This window comes from Numida meleagris, chromosome Z, assembly GCF_002078875.1.
Source record: "Numida meleagris isolate 19003 breed g44 Domestic line chromosome Z, NumMel1.0, whole genome shotgun sequence".
NCBI lineage: Eukaryota > Metazoa > Chordata > Aves > Galliformes > Numididae > Numida > Numida meleagris.
Genome location: NC_034438.1, coordinates 9274983 through 9291837, shown reverse-complemented (window position 1 = coordinate 9291837; position 16855 = coordinate 9274983). Strand labels below are relative to the sequence as shown.

General features: G+C 52.3%; 2 protein-coding genes across 2 annotated transcripts; one reads left to right on the top strand and one right to left on the bottom strand.

Moving 5' to 3' along the window:
* On the top strand, positions 67-5049 carry CREB3 (cAMP responsive element binding protein 3). The gene is made up of 9 exons (XM_021381060.1): positions 67-550; positions 627-900; positions 1117-1229; positions 1457-1549; positions 2084-2190; positions 2714-2782; positions 2931-3015; positions 3152-3233; positions 3640-5049. The coding sequence occupies exons 1-9, from the start codon at positions 413-415 to the stop codon at positions 4011-4013; spliced, it is 1335 nt and encodes a 444-aa protein (XP_021236735.1). The 5' UTR covers positions 67-412; the 3' UTR covers positions 4014-5049.
* LOC110389945 (avidin-like) lies at positions 6863-10501 on the bottom strand. The gene is made up of 4 exons (XM_021381061.1): positions 7977-10501; positions 7681-7891; positions 7087-7207; positions 6863-6999 (listed from the first exon to the last, which is right to left on the bottom strand). The coding sequence occupies exons 1-4, from the start codon at positions 8046-8048 to the stop codon at positions 6954-6956; spliced, it is 450 nt and encodes a 149-aa protein (XP_021236736.1). The 5' UTR covers positions 8049-10501; the 3' UTR covers positions 6863-6953.

Genomic DNA, 16855 nt, shown 5'->3' with positions numbered 1-16855 from the left:
TGGCAGCCCGCGCTCCCTGCGTCACGTGGGGGCGGGGGCTCGCGCGGGGGCTGCCGGGCGGCGGTGACGGCACCGCGGGGCGCTGGGCGCGGTGCGTGGACGCGGCCGTGGGCCCTTCGGTGCGGGTGGAGCGGACCGGACCGGACCGGCGCTCCTACGGCGGCCTCGCGCTCCCCGGAGCGGCTGCGCTGCGCACGGAACGTGTCTGTGGCCCGGCCGGCCCCTGCCTGCCCGCCCGTTCTCTCTCCTCGCGCTGCCCGGCCGTAGAGGCCCGGCGCGGCCCGGCCCGCCCCTCGCCCTCCCGCCTCCCCCGCACGGCGCCCGCCGCCGCCCAGGCCCGGCTTCGCCCTTCCCCCTTCGCTCTTAACCTTCGTGGCGCCTTCCCGCTGGGGCCGGGCGCTTCCCGGCTCCGATGGCGGGCCCCGAGCCTCTGGCCGCGCTGCCGGACGGGGACCTGCTCGAGTTCCTGCTCAACGATGACGCGCCGGCGGCGGGGAGCCCCGCGGGGGACGGCCTGCTGCTGGGGGACTGGGCTCTGCCGGAGCTCGAGGTGAGTTGTGCGGGAGCCGGTGCCGGGTGCTGGCAGGAGGGCTGGCTCCTGCTTAGCTGGAGGTCTTTCTCCGCAGCTCCTGGACAAGGAGATGGACAGCTTCATCAACTCCCTGCTGAGCCCCTGTGAGGATGAGCCGTGCCCGCTGCAGGGCTGTTTGCCTGCTGACAGTGACAGCAGCACTTCTGAGGATCAGAACCCATTCCATAGCTCTGGCAGCGATGTTGCCAGCAGCCCTCAGAGCTCAGACGTTGTGCAGTTTGACCACAACTATTCCCTCCATCAAGATTGGCCAGCACTGGAAAGTGTGAGGTCTGACATGGCAGAAGGAGATGTTTCCATTGACCTCGGTGAGTGATGTGTGGGATCCTTCTGTCCTAGCTGCAGGCAGTGCTGTGCCTGGTGTAGAGATTTGATGTAGGGGCACAAAGTAATGTTGGAGAAAGATGAGCATGGTGGCTTTCCACTGCCGTAAAACTGTGATGTCATGCTACTCAAATGTGGCTGGTGAGCTTTTTGTGCAGCTTTATTGAGGTCCAGGCCTTGACTCTGCCTTTATTTCCCAGAGACGTGGATGTGTTTGGAAGGCACAAATGAGACGCTGGAACAGAGCTGCAGTTTTCCAATCACTGTTGCTGTGGATGCTGGATCCCAGCTTATACCTGGAGCCCCCATGCAGGTACTGAGTGTTGTGCCTCAGGAAGTGTGTACTGCTGGGCACTGTGTTTGCTTTTGCTCACGTCTCCCTTTCTCTCTGGGCATGGCTACTCTGGGGAAGTGTGGTACTACTTTGGGAGAGCTGATCCTGGTTCTGAAAGCTTTCTGCACACCTTCTCTACCTAGGAATGGACTCCCTTTACTTTGTATTCTCAACAGATGTGTTTTTCTTGTGGTTTTTTTTTTCAGTCTAACTTCCCAGAGCTTGTCCTGACTGAGGAGGAGAGGCAGCTTCTGGAGAAGGATGGTGTTTCCTTACCAACCTGTCTGCCACTGACCAAAGTGAGTCCTCACTGCAGCCTGTCATTTTCAAGCAGAGTTGGATTCCCTAAACCCTTCAGTATTGAAAATGCAGGACAATGCCTTGGTGGTGGGGCAACATGCTCTCCTGCTCCTCCCTTCGAGGCCGGGTGGTCCCTTGTGCACAGCACAGGGTTTGCTGGTCAGGCAGGTAAGAAGAGCAGCAAGATCTAGCTGCTCTTGATCTCTCACTTGCAACTGCTTGCAGGAGGCAGTTACACCACCAGGACTATCAGCCTTTTATCTTTCTGCATGCTTGGTGCCTCCTGAGTTGTGTGCTTTCCATCTCCCTTCAGTGCAACCCACTCCTCTGGTACACTGTGAAACTGCCAATCTTATCAGCAGGCCAGAGTTTGCTGTGCAACCTGTGTAGTACGTCCAATGGTATGAGAGGGACAGAGGACGAAAGTACATTGCTTTCTGCTTCTCTAAGCAGGGCTGAGTGCTACACAGGGTTTGTAAGGGCTGGATTACCATTGTCCAGGGCTGGCTGCTAATGAGAAATGGTTCTTGCAGGCTGAAGAACGACTTCTGAAGAAAGTGCGTCGGAAGATCCGGAACAAGCAGTCAGCCCAGGATAGTCGTCGCAGGAAGAAGATCTATGTTGATGGCCTGGAGAGCAGGTATGGGCACACAGCAGCTGTGCCGTGCTACTGCGGAGGTCTTGCCACTGTTGGGCAGAAAATAAGCAGACCCTGTAGGGGGCTCAGAAGTTTGGAGCATAGCCTGCCTGCTCTCTTGTGCTTGGAGAAGGCCCAGAGCCTGCTCAATCTGAGCCAGATACTGGCCTACTGGGTCCAGCATCTTCTCCATGTCAGGCTATTTTGCAGTACAGACTGGTATCCCTGAACTATGGTGCTGCTGTGCTGCCACGAGCAAGCATCCATATATATTAGTATGGTGCTTCTCTGAGGGACTCAGCAAAGACTCCGTCCCCTCCTCCCCTTCTTTCTCCCCATGCCCCATGTCTCTGGGCTTTGCCCCACTTGATGCCTGACAGACTCCAGAAGTGCTTTAATCTTCCCCAGCCACCCAGAGGTGGTGGCTGATCTCATGAGAAGGGATGCCAGTGAAGTCCCTGCTGTTGTCTAACAAATTAAAACCTCTCTATTTTTTTTTCCCTCACTGTTCTTCTGTCCTGGGCAGGGTGGCAGCTTGCACAGCCCAAAACCATGAGCTGCAGAAGAAGGTGCAACTGCTGCAGAAGCAGAACATGTGAGTTCTTGTTGTTCTACATGGCAGGAGATGTGGTGGGGAAGGTTGTTCCTCTGCAGGGATTGTATTCTGTCATGGGCTGTGAAGGAGGAGAGCAGAGTTCATGCCTCAGCTGCTGCATTAATCTGCCCTGTTTGCTGTCCTGCAGGTCTCTGCTGGAGCAGCTGCGAAAACTGCAGGCCTTGGTGAGACAGTCCACCACCAAAACTACCACAGCAAGCACCTGCATCATGGTGAGTGTCTTCAGCCCTAGTGTTTGTGGTGGAGGGATCTCTGCTGTCCCCATAAGCTTGGCAGACAAGCATTTATTGCAGCTAATAATGCCTATTCACGTCTTTTGCTGAGGGCTTTGCTATTCTTTGTTTCCAGGTCCTCGTCCTTTCCTTCTGCCTCATTCTCTCACCCAGCCTCTACTCGTTCGGCAGCAGAGGGCCACAGCCAGAGTTCAGAGGTGAGATTCCCCAAACATGATTCCAGGGAAAATGTTGTCCGCAAGAACAGAGCACTTCCCACAGAGTCAGCCTAAACTTTGGGGCGCTTCCAACTCAAGTGCCCCTTGCCTGAGATCAGCATTGGTTTACTTTCCCTTTCCTAGCCTGTGTCCAGATTCTTTCTCCCTCTAACCCAGGGGTAGAGGTAATACCAGAACTGCAGAGATCCACTGCTGCTTGCAACCCAGGCTGTACTGCACTGGCAGCCATGCAGCGTTCTTTCCCTGCCTCACTGGGAGGAGGCAGCCCCAGCTGAATGGTTTGCGCTTATCTCACAGGTTCTACAGTGTCTTGCAGGACTGTGAGAGTTTGATGCATCCTGCTCTCAGAGTGGGAATGTTGAAGCTGACTCTTCCTCTTTTGCAGTGCTGTCACGGCAGATTCGTGAGTTCCCAAACAAGGTCTGGCAGGCAGCACCTGCTGTGCAGGAGGAAGTTGCACTGGAGAGGCTCAGCCCGGAGCCTGAAGACACGTCGCTGTTGGGCAGCCTCAATCAGTCACGGGAAGAGGGGCAGAGTCCACCCAAGCCTGATCCAAGATCTGCATTCAACAGCAACTCATCCTTTGACCCTCCGGTGACAGCGGGCTCTGAGCTGGGCCGTCCCCAGCCGCAGGAGCAGCACTCCCAGAGAGGCACCTTGCACTCGGAAGTGCTGGCGACATGGAAAGATGAGAGTCAGGAGTGGGTGGAGCGCACCACCAGCGTTGTCATCCAGCAGCACCGCACCGACGAGATGTGACCATCCCCTCCTTGCTGCCTGACAGGGTGAGGCTGGGCACCCTGCTGGGGAGGGTCAGCCAGAACTGTATTAATGGATAATCTGTAAAAGCAAATGCTTTTGTATCATCTTGTGATTGCTGGCAGCTCAGAGGGTTTGACAGAGAGGAATCATTTTAGAGATGATCTATTTCTACACTCTGCTCTGTACATCTGTAACAGGAGCCTATCCAAGATGAGGTAGGAAACTCTTGGAGCTTTGTTCCCTGCAGTCTTGGGTAAGCCTTCGCTCTTACTGGGGAAGGGCTCTGGTCTGGAGATTGAAAGCAAGTGGGCCTGAGGTGTGAGTACCTGCAGGCTGCTGCTGATGAATGCTGCTGCCTCGCTTCTTCCCTGCCCGGATGGAGGTGAACAGGCTTGGTCCTGCGCTTCCTACTATGTCTGTTGGCCACAAGTACCTGTCCCTTGTTGCTTCTTTTTAGTCCTACGGTGATTTCTGATTTCTCAGTGTGATGCTGATCTTCAGTGCCGGGACAGGGAGTGGTCTTGCCCTTGCAGCAGACCCTGCACTTCCCCTGTTCTTGCTCACTATTGAGCTATGGGCACAGCTTTTGGCGTAGCTAAAGGAGGTCATGGGGAATTCTTTCCAAGCTATGTGTGCCAGTTTCCATCACAGAGGCCTGAGCTGCTCTGCTCCTGAAGCTCTGGGAGCTGGGCTTCTGCCCTTTGGGGAGATGAGAAAGCTTTCTGCAAGACTACCAACAGCAGCAGAGAGCTGAGAGAAGCAGAGCCTCTTATTCTGAAGGTTTTCTCTTCTGCATGTGGGGTTCAGAGCTGTGCTGTGAGCTTGAGCTTTGCTGCACTGACCAGTGAGGCTTTTAGCTGGCTCTCGTTGCTCTGTGAGGCTGAGCAGAAGCACTTTGCACTGAGGCTTTGTGTTCTTCCGGGAATACAGTTGAGTGGTACCTGTTGAGCATATCTCCTTGTTCTACTTCAGATCTAAGCAGATGACATTTCCTTGTTAATGATGGGAAAATAAAACATTGCCCTCTGTGCAACTGTGCACTCCACGGTCTTTTCAATCTGGGGCTGGCCTTGACTGGTGGAGGTTGGGGGCTGTGCAAGGGGTTGGGAGCATTGTGAAAGTACCCTGAGTGCAGGAGCCCTGCTCCCCAGCCCAGCAGAGGCCAGGGGCATGCAAAATAAATCAGGACAAATTTATGTTGCCAGCACACATGCACAATGGCAGTGCTCAGGGAGTGGCAGCTCACAGCACTGCCACACAGAAATGCTGTTACCACAGCGGAACTGCGCAGCTTCCCTTGTAGGAAGCACGAGTAACTGCTGTCTGCCCCCACCTCTGCTCTCATAAGGAGGAACTGCACAACTGCAGGAAGGCTGTGATGCTGGAGTGGTGCAACAGCCCCATTGCTGGAGGGCAGGGGGAGGGCCCTGCCTGCTGGGAAGGTGATGGTTGCTAGATCAGGGCTGCATACTGGAGTTGGGTGGGATCACTGGATCCACAGAGGTACCTGTAGATGTGGAGCTCAGGCAGCTGAGCCCTGCACAGGGCTTGGGGTGCAGGAACCCAGAGAGGCAAGCAGCACGTGCTTGTGGCATGAGAAGGTCCTTGTGGATGGATGCAGATGGATGAGTAGTCAAAGTGTATGCCAGATGCGTTTGTGGAGGAGAAAGAGTGAAGAAGGGTGGCTCATGCCTGGGCTGTGTCTCAGAACAGACAATAGCATGCTTCTAACAGGATGAGGCAGCTCATCCTGTTAGCTCAGAGCCCCTCAGCCTGGCCCCGGGAAGGCAGCCATGCTCACCCTGGGAGCCAGTGCACCTCCTCCCCCAGGAGCCCTGCGCAGTGGCAGGGTGGTGTAGGAGCCTTGGCCTGACCTTGTGCTTTTTTACAAGTCAAAGCCAGGATGTGTAATGGCACTGATGCCACCTGCAGTCCCTGGCGCTGGCCCAGCACTACCCCAAATCCCTTTGAGTGATCCAAAATCGAAGCAGGCGGTGCTGCCAGCAGAGCTGGGAGTGAACACCAGAACTGGTGCTGGGCCAGGAGCATGGGGCTCTTCTTAAAAAGCACTGGACCTGGCACTGCTGGCATGGGGTGCTGGCCACAACAGCCAGAACAACCCTTCTGTGCAGGAAGAGACTGAGACTGAGGTGGAGAGACTGGGGGATTTTGGAGGCCACAGCTGTACTGGGTAAAACTGGGGTGGCTTTAGGGCTGGCTGCTCTGCACTCTTAGCCCCTCCTGCCCTAGTGCTGCTGTTTTTTCTCCTTGCTTTATGTGCTCTCACTTCTGTGCCCCAGCAAGTGGCTCTAAGCCATCAGGAGGAAGGAAATGCAGCCTGGGCCTCTCACTGCAGGATGAAGGGCAGCAATGATAAAAATGCCAGGAATGAGCCCTTCAGTCAAAGAGGCTCACATTTTGTTCCTGTAAGGCAGAGGAGCAGGAGGAGCGTGCAATTGCTGCAGGCTCCTGGCGGAGCCGTCCCTGACAGCTGCTTTCCTTGCCCGCTGCGGGGACCAGAGCCCACCCTGTGTGCACTGTGTGCCGCTGCACACACAGCTCCTGCACTCGGTAGGCGATACGGCCCGTCTTCTCTTCCCCGTTTACTTCCTAAGCTTCCTTCCCAACCCGCTTCCCAAGTGTGACCAGTCTCAAAGGCACTGAGTGCCATCAGCAGCGCCTGCGGTGGCACCGGGGCTGTGGTGACACGCGTGACATTGCTGGGACTGTCACGCCACGGGGTGTGGGACATGGCAGAGGGGACAGGAGGGGGAGAGGAACTGGGATGTGACGGGAGGACATGGGAGCCAGGAGTGCAGCGCAAAGGGACATGGCAAGAGACAGAGTGGGTCTGAAGCAAAGCTTTATTGGGAAGAATATCACGAGCAGTGTTGGCTCTCTGGCATTGTTGCTGGCGTGGGGCTCATGGGGCCACCCTCACTCCTTCAGTGTGCGCAGGCGAGTGAAGATGTTGTTGCCGACCCTGTGTGGACAGAGGGGAAAAGTAAAGTGAGAAGTGCACAGCCACCGGGTCAGTGCCTGGGACTGTGTGCCTCTGCCCTGGGCTCACCTGGTGGCTTTCCAGTCATCACCAATGTCATCAACATTTGACCGCAGCAGCCACATGGTCTTCAGGACCTCCTTCCCATTCTTGTCCACAAAACACTGGCCCGTGAAGACAGTGGTGGACTCTGTTGGAAAGGGGCAGATGAGAAGATCGGGGTCATGAGCCCCACGCAGTGCAGGGCAGTCCCAGAGCCGTGGTCCCTGTGGCCTGTGGGCAACTCATCCAAGCTGTCCCTGCCCTCTGGGAACAGCCACAGCACCTCCGGGGACCAGGAGGTGGCAGCAGCCCAGCAGCTCTGGCAGCAGGGATGGAACTGCTGGGGACACAGCGGGGAACGGAGCTGCACCGGGGGCATGGGAGGCAGGGGATCATCGAAGGGATGGCAGGGATGGGCAGGAAATCATCAGGGACGCCACAAGAGAGGGTGAGAGATTGTCGGGGACACCACAGGAAAGCATGGGAGAGCACTGGGGACATCGTGTTGAAGTGCATGAGAGCATTGGAGACATCGTGGGGAAGGGTAGGAGAGCAAAGGGGATGTCTCAGGGAAGGGCAGCAGAGGAGCAGGGACATTGCAGAGAGCTGGGAGAGAAGCACCTGAAAACTTCCAATTGACAGTGAAGCCGAAGGTGGGCTGGCTCTTCTTGTTGATGTTGTTTAGGGTCCCCTGCAGTGGTGACACTCTGATCTCATTTGATGTGGCAGTTACAGCTGTGAGATAGCTGCCCATGAACTCGCCCCTGTTGTTCACTGCCCCAATGGTCATGTTGGAGCCCAGGTCATTGGTCCATTTCCCAGTCAGCAAGCACTGTGGTGCAGCAGAGAGTCTCAGTGCCGGGCAGGAGGCAGGAGTGGGCACCTAGGGGCACCCGCTCCCAGCCCCATCCCCTTACCTGTTTGGCAGAAAGGCAGGGAGCCAGCAGAGCCAGGCTGAGCAGCAGCAGGGAGGAGGTTGCGTGCACCATCTCTGCAGCAGGTGGACAGCCGGGTGTGCTCCTTGCAGGACTCTCCTCTATCACACGCTCCCTCGCCTTTTTATTGCTCCCAGCGCTCACTCTGTCCAGGTGTTATGCAATCTGGGTGAGTCCACATTTGCAGTTCTTAGCTGCAGATAGATTCCCAAAATAGTGTGCTGAAACTGTCCCTCCTTGCTGACGGCTCATGTTTGTGCAGAACCTTTCAAGGAAGCTGGCAGCAGGATGCTAGGCTGGGGAAAACCCCTTTTTTGGAAGTCACTTTTCTGCGGTCTGTTGACCACAGCACGACCGTACACATGGTGCCTGACATCATTATCCCCCTTCTGGGAATGGGAACACCCAGGCTCCATCCCATTCCTCCTCACCTGGCTCCATCATGCACACCACTCTGGGTCCAGACCGCAAGGGCTTGCAGGCGCACAGCATGTGTTCCCTACAGCTCGGTCCTGTGTGCAGCCAGGCCCAGGGTGCCTGCTGCAGACCTGAGGGCTTGGACCTGCCCCAGGGCCTGCCCGGCACTGCAGAAGGCAGCAAAGGACACAAAGCCCAGCCATGTCCTGCCTGCACCTGGGCTCCTTTTGCTCAGGGCTGTCGTGCAGGTTTGCTGTTGTTTTAACCAGTTGGCTTTTGTTGGATGAAATGAACTTGTTTATGGAAAAACAAACATTCCCTGAATATCTTGGATGTCATACTTTATTCCTGTTGAATATCACAATTGTCCTGGGGTTTTGCAGACACTTTCTTTGTGTATTTTCATACTTCCCCTTCTGTTACGGTTGTTGCTGACTGGGGTGGCTGATGTAACTTGCTTTGCACTGCATTTTCTTATATGTTCCTTAGCAACATTCAAGGGGTCTGTTAAAATAAGTGTTTTATTTCTGTGGTCATCACACTATGCCCTCATGGTGACCCGCATGCCGGAAAGCATTCCCTTTTTCTTGTAAGGGAAAAATGGAAATTGGCTGCAGTGGTCAGTTTCTCTTTCCCTTTGACCTCGCTTCTGAGCTCCGATTACAAAACTGATCCCTGCTCATGATGCTGAGCACTGCCCTGCACAGCCACCCCAGTGCCATCTCAGTGCCAGCCCCGTGCAAACTTGTTGCCACCGCTCTGCAGACCCACCGGCATTACACTTCCATGAGGGACCACATGCCGAGGTTCATTTCCTGATGGATTTTCCAGCCCTTGTGCTCCTGCTGCTCACTCCCTACTCTGTGACAGCAGCCGTGCCTGGCTGGCCCTTCCTGGCTCCTCTTCTGTAGGAAATTCCTGGCCCTGTGTTTACTTGGCCTTTTTTCTGGGAATCGGCTGCACATCAAGGTATGCCTTCCCACCAGGCTGCTGAGTTCACTTTGGCTGCTCAGGTACAGCTCATTTACACGCGGACAGGCTTAATCCAGCAGAACAGAACCTACAACACTGCCATTACCATTGACCTTTAGAGTCATAGAATCACAGAATATCCTGAGTTGGAAGGGACCCACAAGGATCACTGAGCTCAGTGTTGTATCTTGTAGGGATCTGCACCAAGGTGGGTTTGTTGGCAAGTCTCAGATAAGGGTGTCAAGCAAGGCAGAAGACAGGAGGAACCCGGTGGCTGAGTCAGCCCTGGGAATCATTTCTCCACAAACAGTGGATAAAATGACTTCTCTCTGGAACCCGAAGTAACCAAAACCACCCCAGCCTACAGACGTGTCCATATGGACCTTTCCAAAAGCTGACTCTTTAAGATACAATTTTAACTGATGTGCTTGAAAAGTAAGAAGAAAAGAAAATAGTGGAGTCAACCAGCAATACAGTAACACCAAATTTCCCAGCCTTGGAAAGAAAGCTTGTAGGCAGCTCATTGTATAAGCTTAACGAGCAATGCCAGTAGGTCACAGCAATAAAAGCAGCCTTTAAGGAAGCATGACGGCTTTCACAGCTGTTTTTGTTCTTTGCCTGTTTGGATCAGGATGTGGTTATTGTGGTTATGGCCAATGAGGGTGAACGGCTCGTTTCTTGGCGAGGAGCAGGCACCCCTGTCCTGGCACCCATTCTCCAGTTCTACAAGGGGGGACAATGGGCACAGGTGGTAGGGATGCAGGCAGCAGTGTGACATGGGCACAGTGTCCCCAGGGTGGCCAGCACTTTGCCACCGCCCACACCCTCTGAAGCCGCAGCTGAACTCAAGCCATGACACCCGTGGATGTGGGTTTGGGAAGTTGCACTGCACCGTGCTACTCATGTGGGTGCTGGGCCCTGGGTGGGATGTCCCACTGTGGTGTCCACATGGAAGCAGCTAGGGGTTGACAGGTGAGGGCTGGAGGGCACCACCCTGAAACCAGTGAAGTGCAGCCATCACATGGGGCATGGGCTTAGAGTAATGGCGACAGTTAATCAAGTAGCCCAGCCCTGACTCAGTCATGGGGCCAGCCCTGGCAGCCTCCCATGCAATCTGGTGTCATTTCATAGAATCATAGAATGGCTTAGGTTGGAGGAGACCTCAAAGCCCACCCAGCCCCTGCCATGGGCTGGTTGCCCCCCGCCAGCTCAGGCTGCCCAGGGCCCCATCCAACCCAGCCTGGAGTGCCTCCAGGGATGGGGAACCCACAACTGCTCTGGAAAATCTGTGCCAGTGCTTTACTGCAATTTTCTCCTGACATCTAACCTAAATCTCCCCTCTTTTAGTTTAAAGCCATTCCCCTTGTCCTATCTATCAGACTGTAAAAATCAATTCTCCCCCCTATAAGTTCCCTTCAGGTACTGGAAGGCCGCAATGAGATGTCCTCTTCTCCAGAATGAACAAGCCCAACTCCCTCAACCTTTCTTCATAGGAGAGGTACTCCAGCCCTCTGAGCACCTTCATGGCCCTCCTCTGGACCAGCCCCAGCAGCTCCACATCCCTCTTGTGCTGGGGGCCCAGGCCTTTACACGGTACTGCAGGTGGGGCTCATGAGGGCAGAGCAGAGGGGGACTGGATCATGCTAAGTCTTTCATCTACCAGAACCCCCAAGTCCTTCTCTACAGGGCTGCTGTCAAGGAGTTCTTCTCCCAGTCTGTGCACATATCTGAGATTGTGCCTACCCAAATGCAACACCTTGTACTTATAGAATCATACAATCACTAAGGTTGGAAAATACCTACAAGATACCTAGTCCAACCGTCCACCTATGACCAATAGTTCCCACTAAACCATGTCCCTCAACACAACGTCTAAATGTTCTTTGAACACCAATATCAAAGATTGAGAAGAAATGTGCCATGTTCACTGTGGGTTCCTGTCATATTGTGGGAAGGCACTGGAGATGGAAGGCTGCTGTATAGAGTCCTACACAACGAGCTGCAGAAACTACTGCAGGAGAAGGTGAAATCATAGCATCACAGAATCACCAAGGTTGGAAAAGACCTCCAAGATCATCCAGTCCAACCATCCACCTATCACCAATTGTTCTCACTTAACCATGTCTCTCAATACGTCTAAACGTTCCTTAAACACCTCCAGGGTTGTTGGCTCCACCACCTCCCTGGGCAGCCCATTTCAGCGACTGACCACTCTTTTAGAAACACAGTATTTCCTAATGCCCAGCCTGAATCTCCCCTGGTGCAACTTGAGGCCATTCCCTCTTATCCTATCACTAGTTACAAGAGAGAAGAGGCTGACCCCCAGCTCACTACAACCTCCCTTCAGGTAGTTATAGAGAGCGATAAGGTCTCCCCTGAGCCTCCGCTTCTCCAGACTCAACAACTCCAAATCCCTCAGCCACTCCTCATAAGGCCTGTGCTCCAGACCCCTCACCAGCTTCGCTGCCCTTCTCTGGACATGCTCCAGGGTCATGATGTCTTTCCTGCAGTGAGGGGCCAAAACTGAACACACTACTTGGCTTTGTTCAACCTCATTTGTTTCACATGGGCCCACTTTTCGAGTGTGTCCAGATACCTCTGGATGGTGTCCCTTCCTTCTGCCATATCAGCTGTACTACTCAGCTTGGTGTCATCAGCAAACTTGCTAAGGGTGAATTCAATCCCAGTATCTACGTTGTTGATAAAGATGTTAAAGACTATCAGTCACAAGGCGGACCCCTGCAGGCATCTCCTGTCACTGGGCTCCACCTGGACATAGAGCCATTGACCACAACCCTCTGGCTGCAACCATCCAGCCAATTCCTTACCCATCAAATAATCCATCCTTCAAATCCATCTCTTTCCAATTTGGAGACAGCAGTGTAGAGTGGGAACATGTCAAAAGCTGAGCATGATACAGCGGTCTGCTGAAGAGCCTGTCCCTGTCTTTCTTACAGCCCCCTTTAGATACAGACAGGCTGCTCTCAGCTCTCCCGCAGCCTTCTCTTCTCCAGGCTGCACAGCCCCATACAGATCTCGTAGGGAGCTGTTCCATCCAGGTGGCTGGCTGGGCTGCGACAGCACACAGCCGGACATTGTCAGGACATGCAGGGATGCCACAAGGAAGGCTAAGGCCCACTGGAAATCAAATCCTGTGAGGGAGGTCAAGGGCAACAAGAAGGACTTCTTTAGTATGTCAACAGCAAAAGGAAGGCTGGGAGAACGTGCATCTGCTGCTGAATGAGGTGGGTGACCTGGTAATGGAGGACACTGAGAAAGAGCAGTTACTGCACATCTTCTTTACTTCGCTCTTTCCTGCTCAGACTGCCTCTTGGGAATCCCAGATCCTGGAGATAGGAGCCTGGGGAAAGGAAGACTTTCCCTTGGTCGAGAAGGGTCTGATCAGAGATCATTTAGGCTAACTCAGTGATCCATGGGCACTGACGGGGTGCACTCGTGAGTGCTGGTGGAGCTGGCAGAAGTGACTGCCAAGCTGCTCTTGATCATCTTTCAAAGGTCATGGAGAACAGGAGAGGTGCCTGAGGACCATTTCCTCCAGAAAGCCAATGTCATTCTGGTCTTCCAATAGGGCAGGAAGGCGGAGCTGGGAAACTACAGGCCAGTGTGCCTCACCTCTGTCCCAAGGAAGGTAGTGGAGCTACTTGTTCTGAATGCCATCTCCAAGCAATTGGAAGGGAAGAAGGTTATCGGGAGTAGTCAACATGGATTGACCAAGGGAAATCATGTTTGACCAATCAAATAGTCTTCTAGGATGTCCTAACCATCTGGGTAGGTGAGGGGGGAGCAGTGGATGCTGGGTACCTTGACTTCAGCCAGGCTTTTCACGCTGTCCCCATAACATCGCAGTGGGTAAGCTTAGGAGGTGTGGAACAGGTGAGTGGACAGTGAGCCTCCACCTGGAGCATTGCACCCATGCCTGGGACACCTTGCATACGAAAGTTGTGGAACTGTTGGTCCAGAGAAGAGCCATTAAGACGCTCAGAGGGCTGCAGCACTTTTCCTGTGAAGAGAGGCTGAAAGAGCTGGGTTTATTCAGCCTGGAGAAAAGAAGGCTCCAGGGATACCTTGCTGCAGCCTTTGAGTAGTTGAAGGGAGCTAATAAACAGACTTTCTAAATGGTATAAGACTGATAGGGCAAGGAGGGATGGCATTAAACTAAAAGAAGGGAGATTTAGGTTAGATGTTAGGGGGAAATTCTTCACTCAGAGGGCAGTGAGGCCCTGGCACTGCTGCCCAGAGAGCTGTGGTGCCCCATCCCTGGAGCTGCTCAAGGCCGGGTTGGATGGGGCCCTGGGCAGCCTGAACTGGTGGGGGGCAACCAGCCCATGACAGGGGTTGGGGCTGGGAGGGATTTCAGGTCCCTTCTAACTGTAGGAATTGAATGTTGTTTCTGCATTAGATATTGAAAAAGGAGAATTGATCTAAAGAAGTAGATCAGTTGAAGGAAAAGAAATTGTTGAACTGGCTTTAATTCCAGACAGTAAACTTCAAATTTCTGAACCCGAGTCAGAACGTGTAAAGTATTTTAGAGGGGATAGGAATCTAATTAATGGTTTAGAAGGGAAGAGAGCAAGCTGACAGATGGGTGCATACCCAGATGGACACATTGTTGTGCCCGTTAGTATTTTATGGAAAGTGGTCCTAAGGAAACATAATAAAACATAATGGGGGGACAGACACTACAAAGTATTTGCATGGTCTGAGTACCAGGAACAGGGTACAAGAGAGGCCTATTGGGAAAGGGAACCTTCCAGGGCAACAATGGCAAACTGATTTTTCAGAACTGCCAAGAAAAGGGGGGGTTTGTTATATGGTAGTTCTAACCAATCTTTTCAGGGTGGCCAGAACCATTCCCCTGCAGGACCAATAAAGCCAAGGAAGTAACCAAGGTATTGCTGCAGGAAGTAATTCCAAGGTTTGCGGTTCCTGTAACAATATCCTCTGACCAGGGAACTCACTTTATTGCAAAGGTTATTTAACAGGTCAGCAAGGTATTGGGAATAGATTGGCGATTGCACACATCGCTCAGGCCACAGGCAAGTGGTCAGGCAGAAAAGATGAACCACATAATTAAATCACAGGTTGTAAAAGTGGGCCAGGAGACTGGACTATCCTGGCCACAGTCATTGCCTTTGGTTCTCCTGAGGATCAGAACGGAACCTAGAGCCAAAGAGGGGTTAAGCCCTTTTGAAATACTGTATGGAAGGCCTTATGTTGTGCAAACAGGAATCTCTACCAAGACAGGGAATGAAATAGTAACTGAATATGTGATAAATCTGCAGAAACAGCTTTGGGAAATAGAGGAATTGGTTCTAGGAACTAGAGCCCGAGGCCTTGATAGTTTGATAAATAATATTTTGCAAGGAGACTATGTGACTAGATCTCTTTCAGATTCGCCCCTGGAACCAAGGTGGGAAGGTCCATTCCGGGTGCTGCTAATGTCCCATACAACAATCAAAGAATAAGCGCTGTGGAGACATCATACTAGACTCAAGAAGGTCCCTCGAACATGATGGGAATCAAAGTCAGCTGGACCTTTAAAACTGCAAATCCAAAAACAGTAATATGGGCTCTTGTAATCATTAGAAAAGTTAATTTGGTAAGTGCGGCTTTTGATGCAAATGCTTATGTATCTCTTGTGAGAAACATTGCAAAGTATACTAATATCGGTAACTATTGGGTATGTGGGCAAGCCAATGATTTTAACTCTCCGCATCTTGGAGTCCCTGATGAATTTAAGGCGAGAAATCAAATTGTTGCAGGGTTTGAGTCACTGTTTTGGTGGGTGACAATCAACAAGAATGTAGATTAGATTAACTACATCTATTATAATCAACAGCAATTTATAAACTACACAAAGGGTGCAATAAAGGAAATTGTAGAACAGTTAAACGCCACGAGTTGGATGGCCTGGGAAAATAAGATTGCCCTAGATATGCTAACTGAAAAAGGTGGTGTGTGTGTAATGCCAGGTATCCATTGTTGCACCTCCATCCCCAATAACACAGCTCCAGATGGCACAATAACTAAGGCATTGCAAGTGCTTACCACCCTTGTTGACGAATTGGCAGAAAATTCAGGAATAGATACTTCTGTCACTGGATGGTTGGAGTCCTGGTTTGGTAAATGGAAAGGAGGGACTGTATCCATATTTACTTCTTTGATTATAGTAGCAGAAGCCCTGACAGCCATCAGTTGCTGTGTTATCCCCTGTGTGAGGGGGCTGGTACAGCCATTGATTGAGACAGCACTATTGAAGTAAACACCAGTGGAGCCACCACTGTATTCAGATAAAATGATGATATTAGAGGAGATAGGAAATGAAGAAAGTGAAGAAGAGGAAGATGTCTATAAAATTGCACCATAGAAAAGAATTGCAGAAATCAGCAACGCATAAAGAAGGAAAGGGGGGAATTGTAGGAATTGAATGTTGTTTCTGCATTAGATATCGAAAAAGGGGAACTGATCTAAAGAAGTAGAGCACAACGTATTTTGTAACTTGCCCTTAGAAACAGCTAGTTTGAAAAAGTAGAAATACCATATATTTCAGTAACATAGTTTAGAAATCTAGTTGTTGAATTACGTGATTAATTCTGACTTGTAAAACTGTAATAGTTGTGAGTAGTTTGGGAATAGTATTATGGACTAGAAAGCATGCTGTAAGGCTGTTCTGTTTGGATAAGAGACCCTCAGCAAAAGAAAAGCAGACTTGTCAAACATCAGAGAACCCAAGGCCTCCACACAAGGCCAAACTGCCTCACTCTGTGGTTAGGTTGGGATGATACAGGCAGGCATCAGGATGCCCCCTCTATCCTCCTTCCACACTTATCTCTATCCAAGGACAAACAGGTGTCCAGAAATAATGGCTGAGTGCTGAGTAAGCAAGTGTTAGAAGTTAATTAATTAGTATTATATATGCTTAGCTAGCAACAATTTATGTTCAACCAGTATCTGTATGTTTAGTTGAGTGTCGGGAAGATTGTGAACCTGAAGTACTCAACCAATGAGGAACCAGGGGAGGAAAAGACAAGCGTTGGGTAATAGGGCATAAAAGATGTAACACTGCTTTCTGCAGGCGCTCCTGCTTGCAGGACGCCCGCCACTGCAATTGCGAATAAAATCTGCTTTATCAGAGATACCATCCTGATAAATTATACAGATACTTCCAACACAACCCAAAGCCATTCTGTGTTGCTGTGAAGAAGGCAGCTACGGATGGACAGCCGGACAACAACTCACAAAGAGCTGCAAGTGACCTGCGGCCCAAAAACTGCTCCCGTGCCTGCTCCAGCCCTGGGCACGGTGACAGCCCGGGGCTGTGCCGCTCTGCCGAGCTGCGGGGCCAAATTCGGGGACGCTGGAGGTGCCGTCCCGCTGCAGGAAGGCTGTGGCAGCGCCGCAGTGGGGATACGGCCCGCATCCTGCAGCTGGCAGCGGGCGCTCACTGCGCT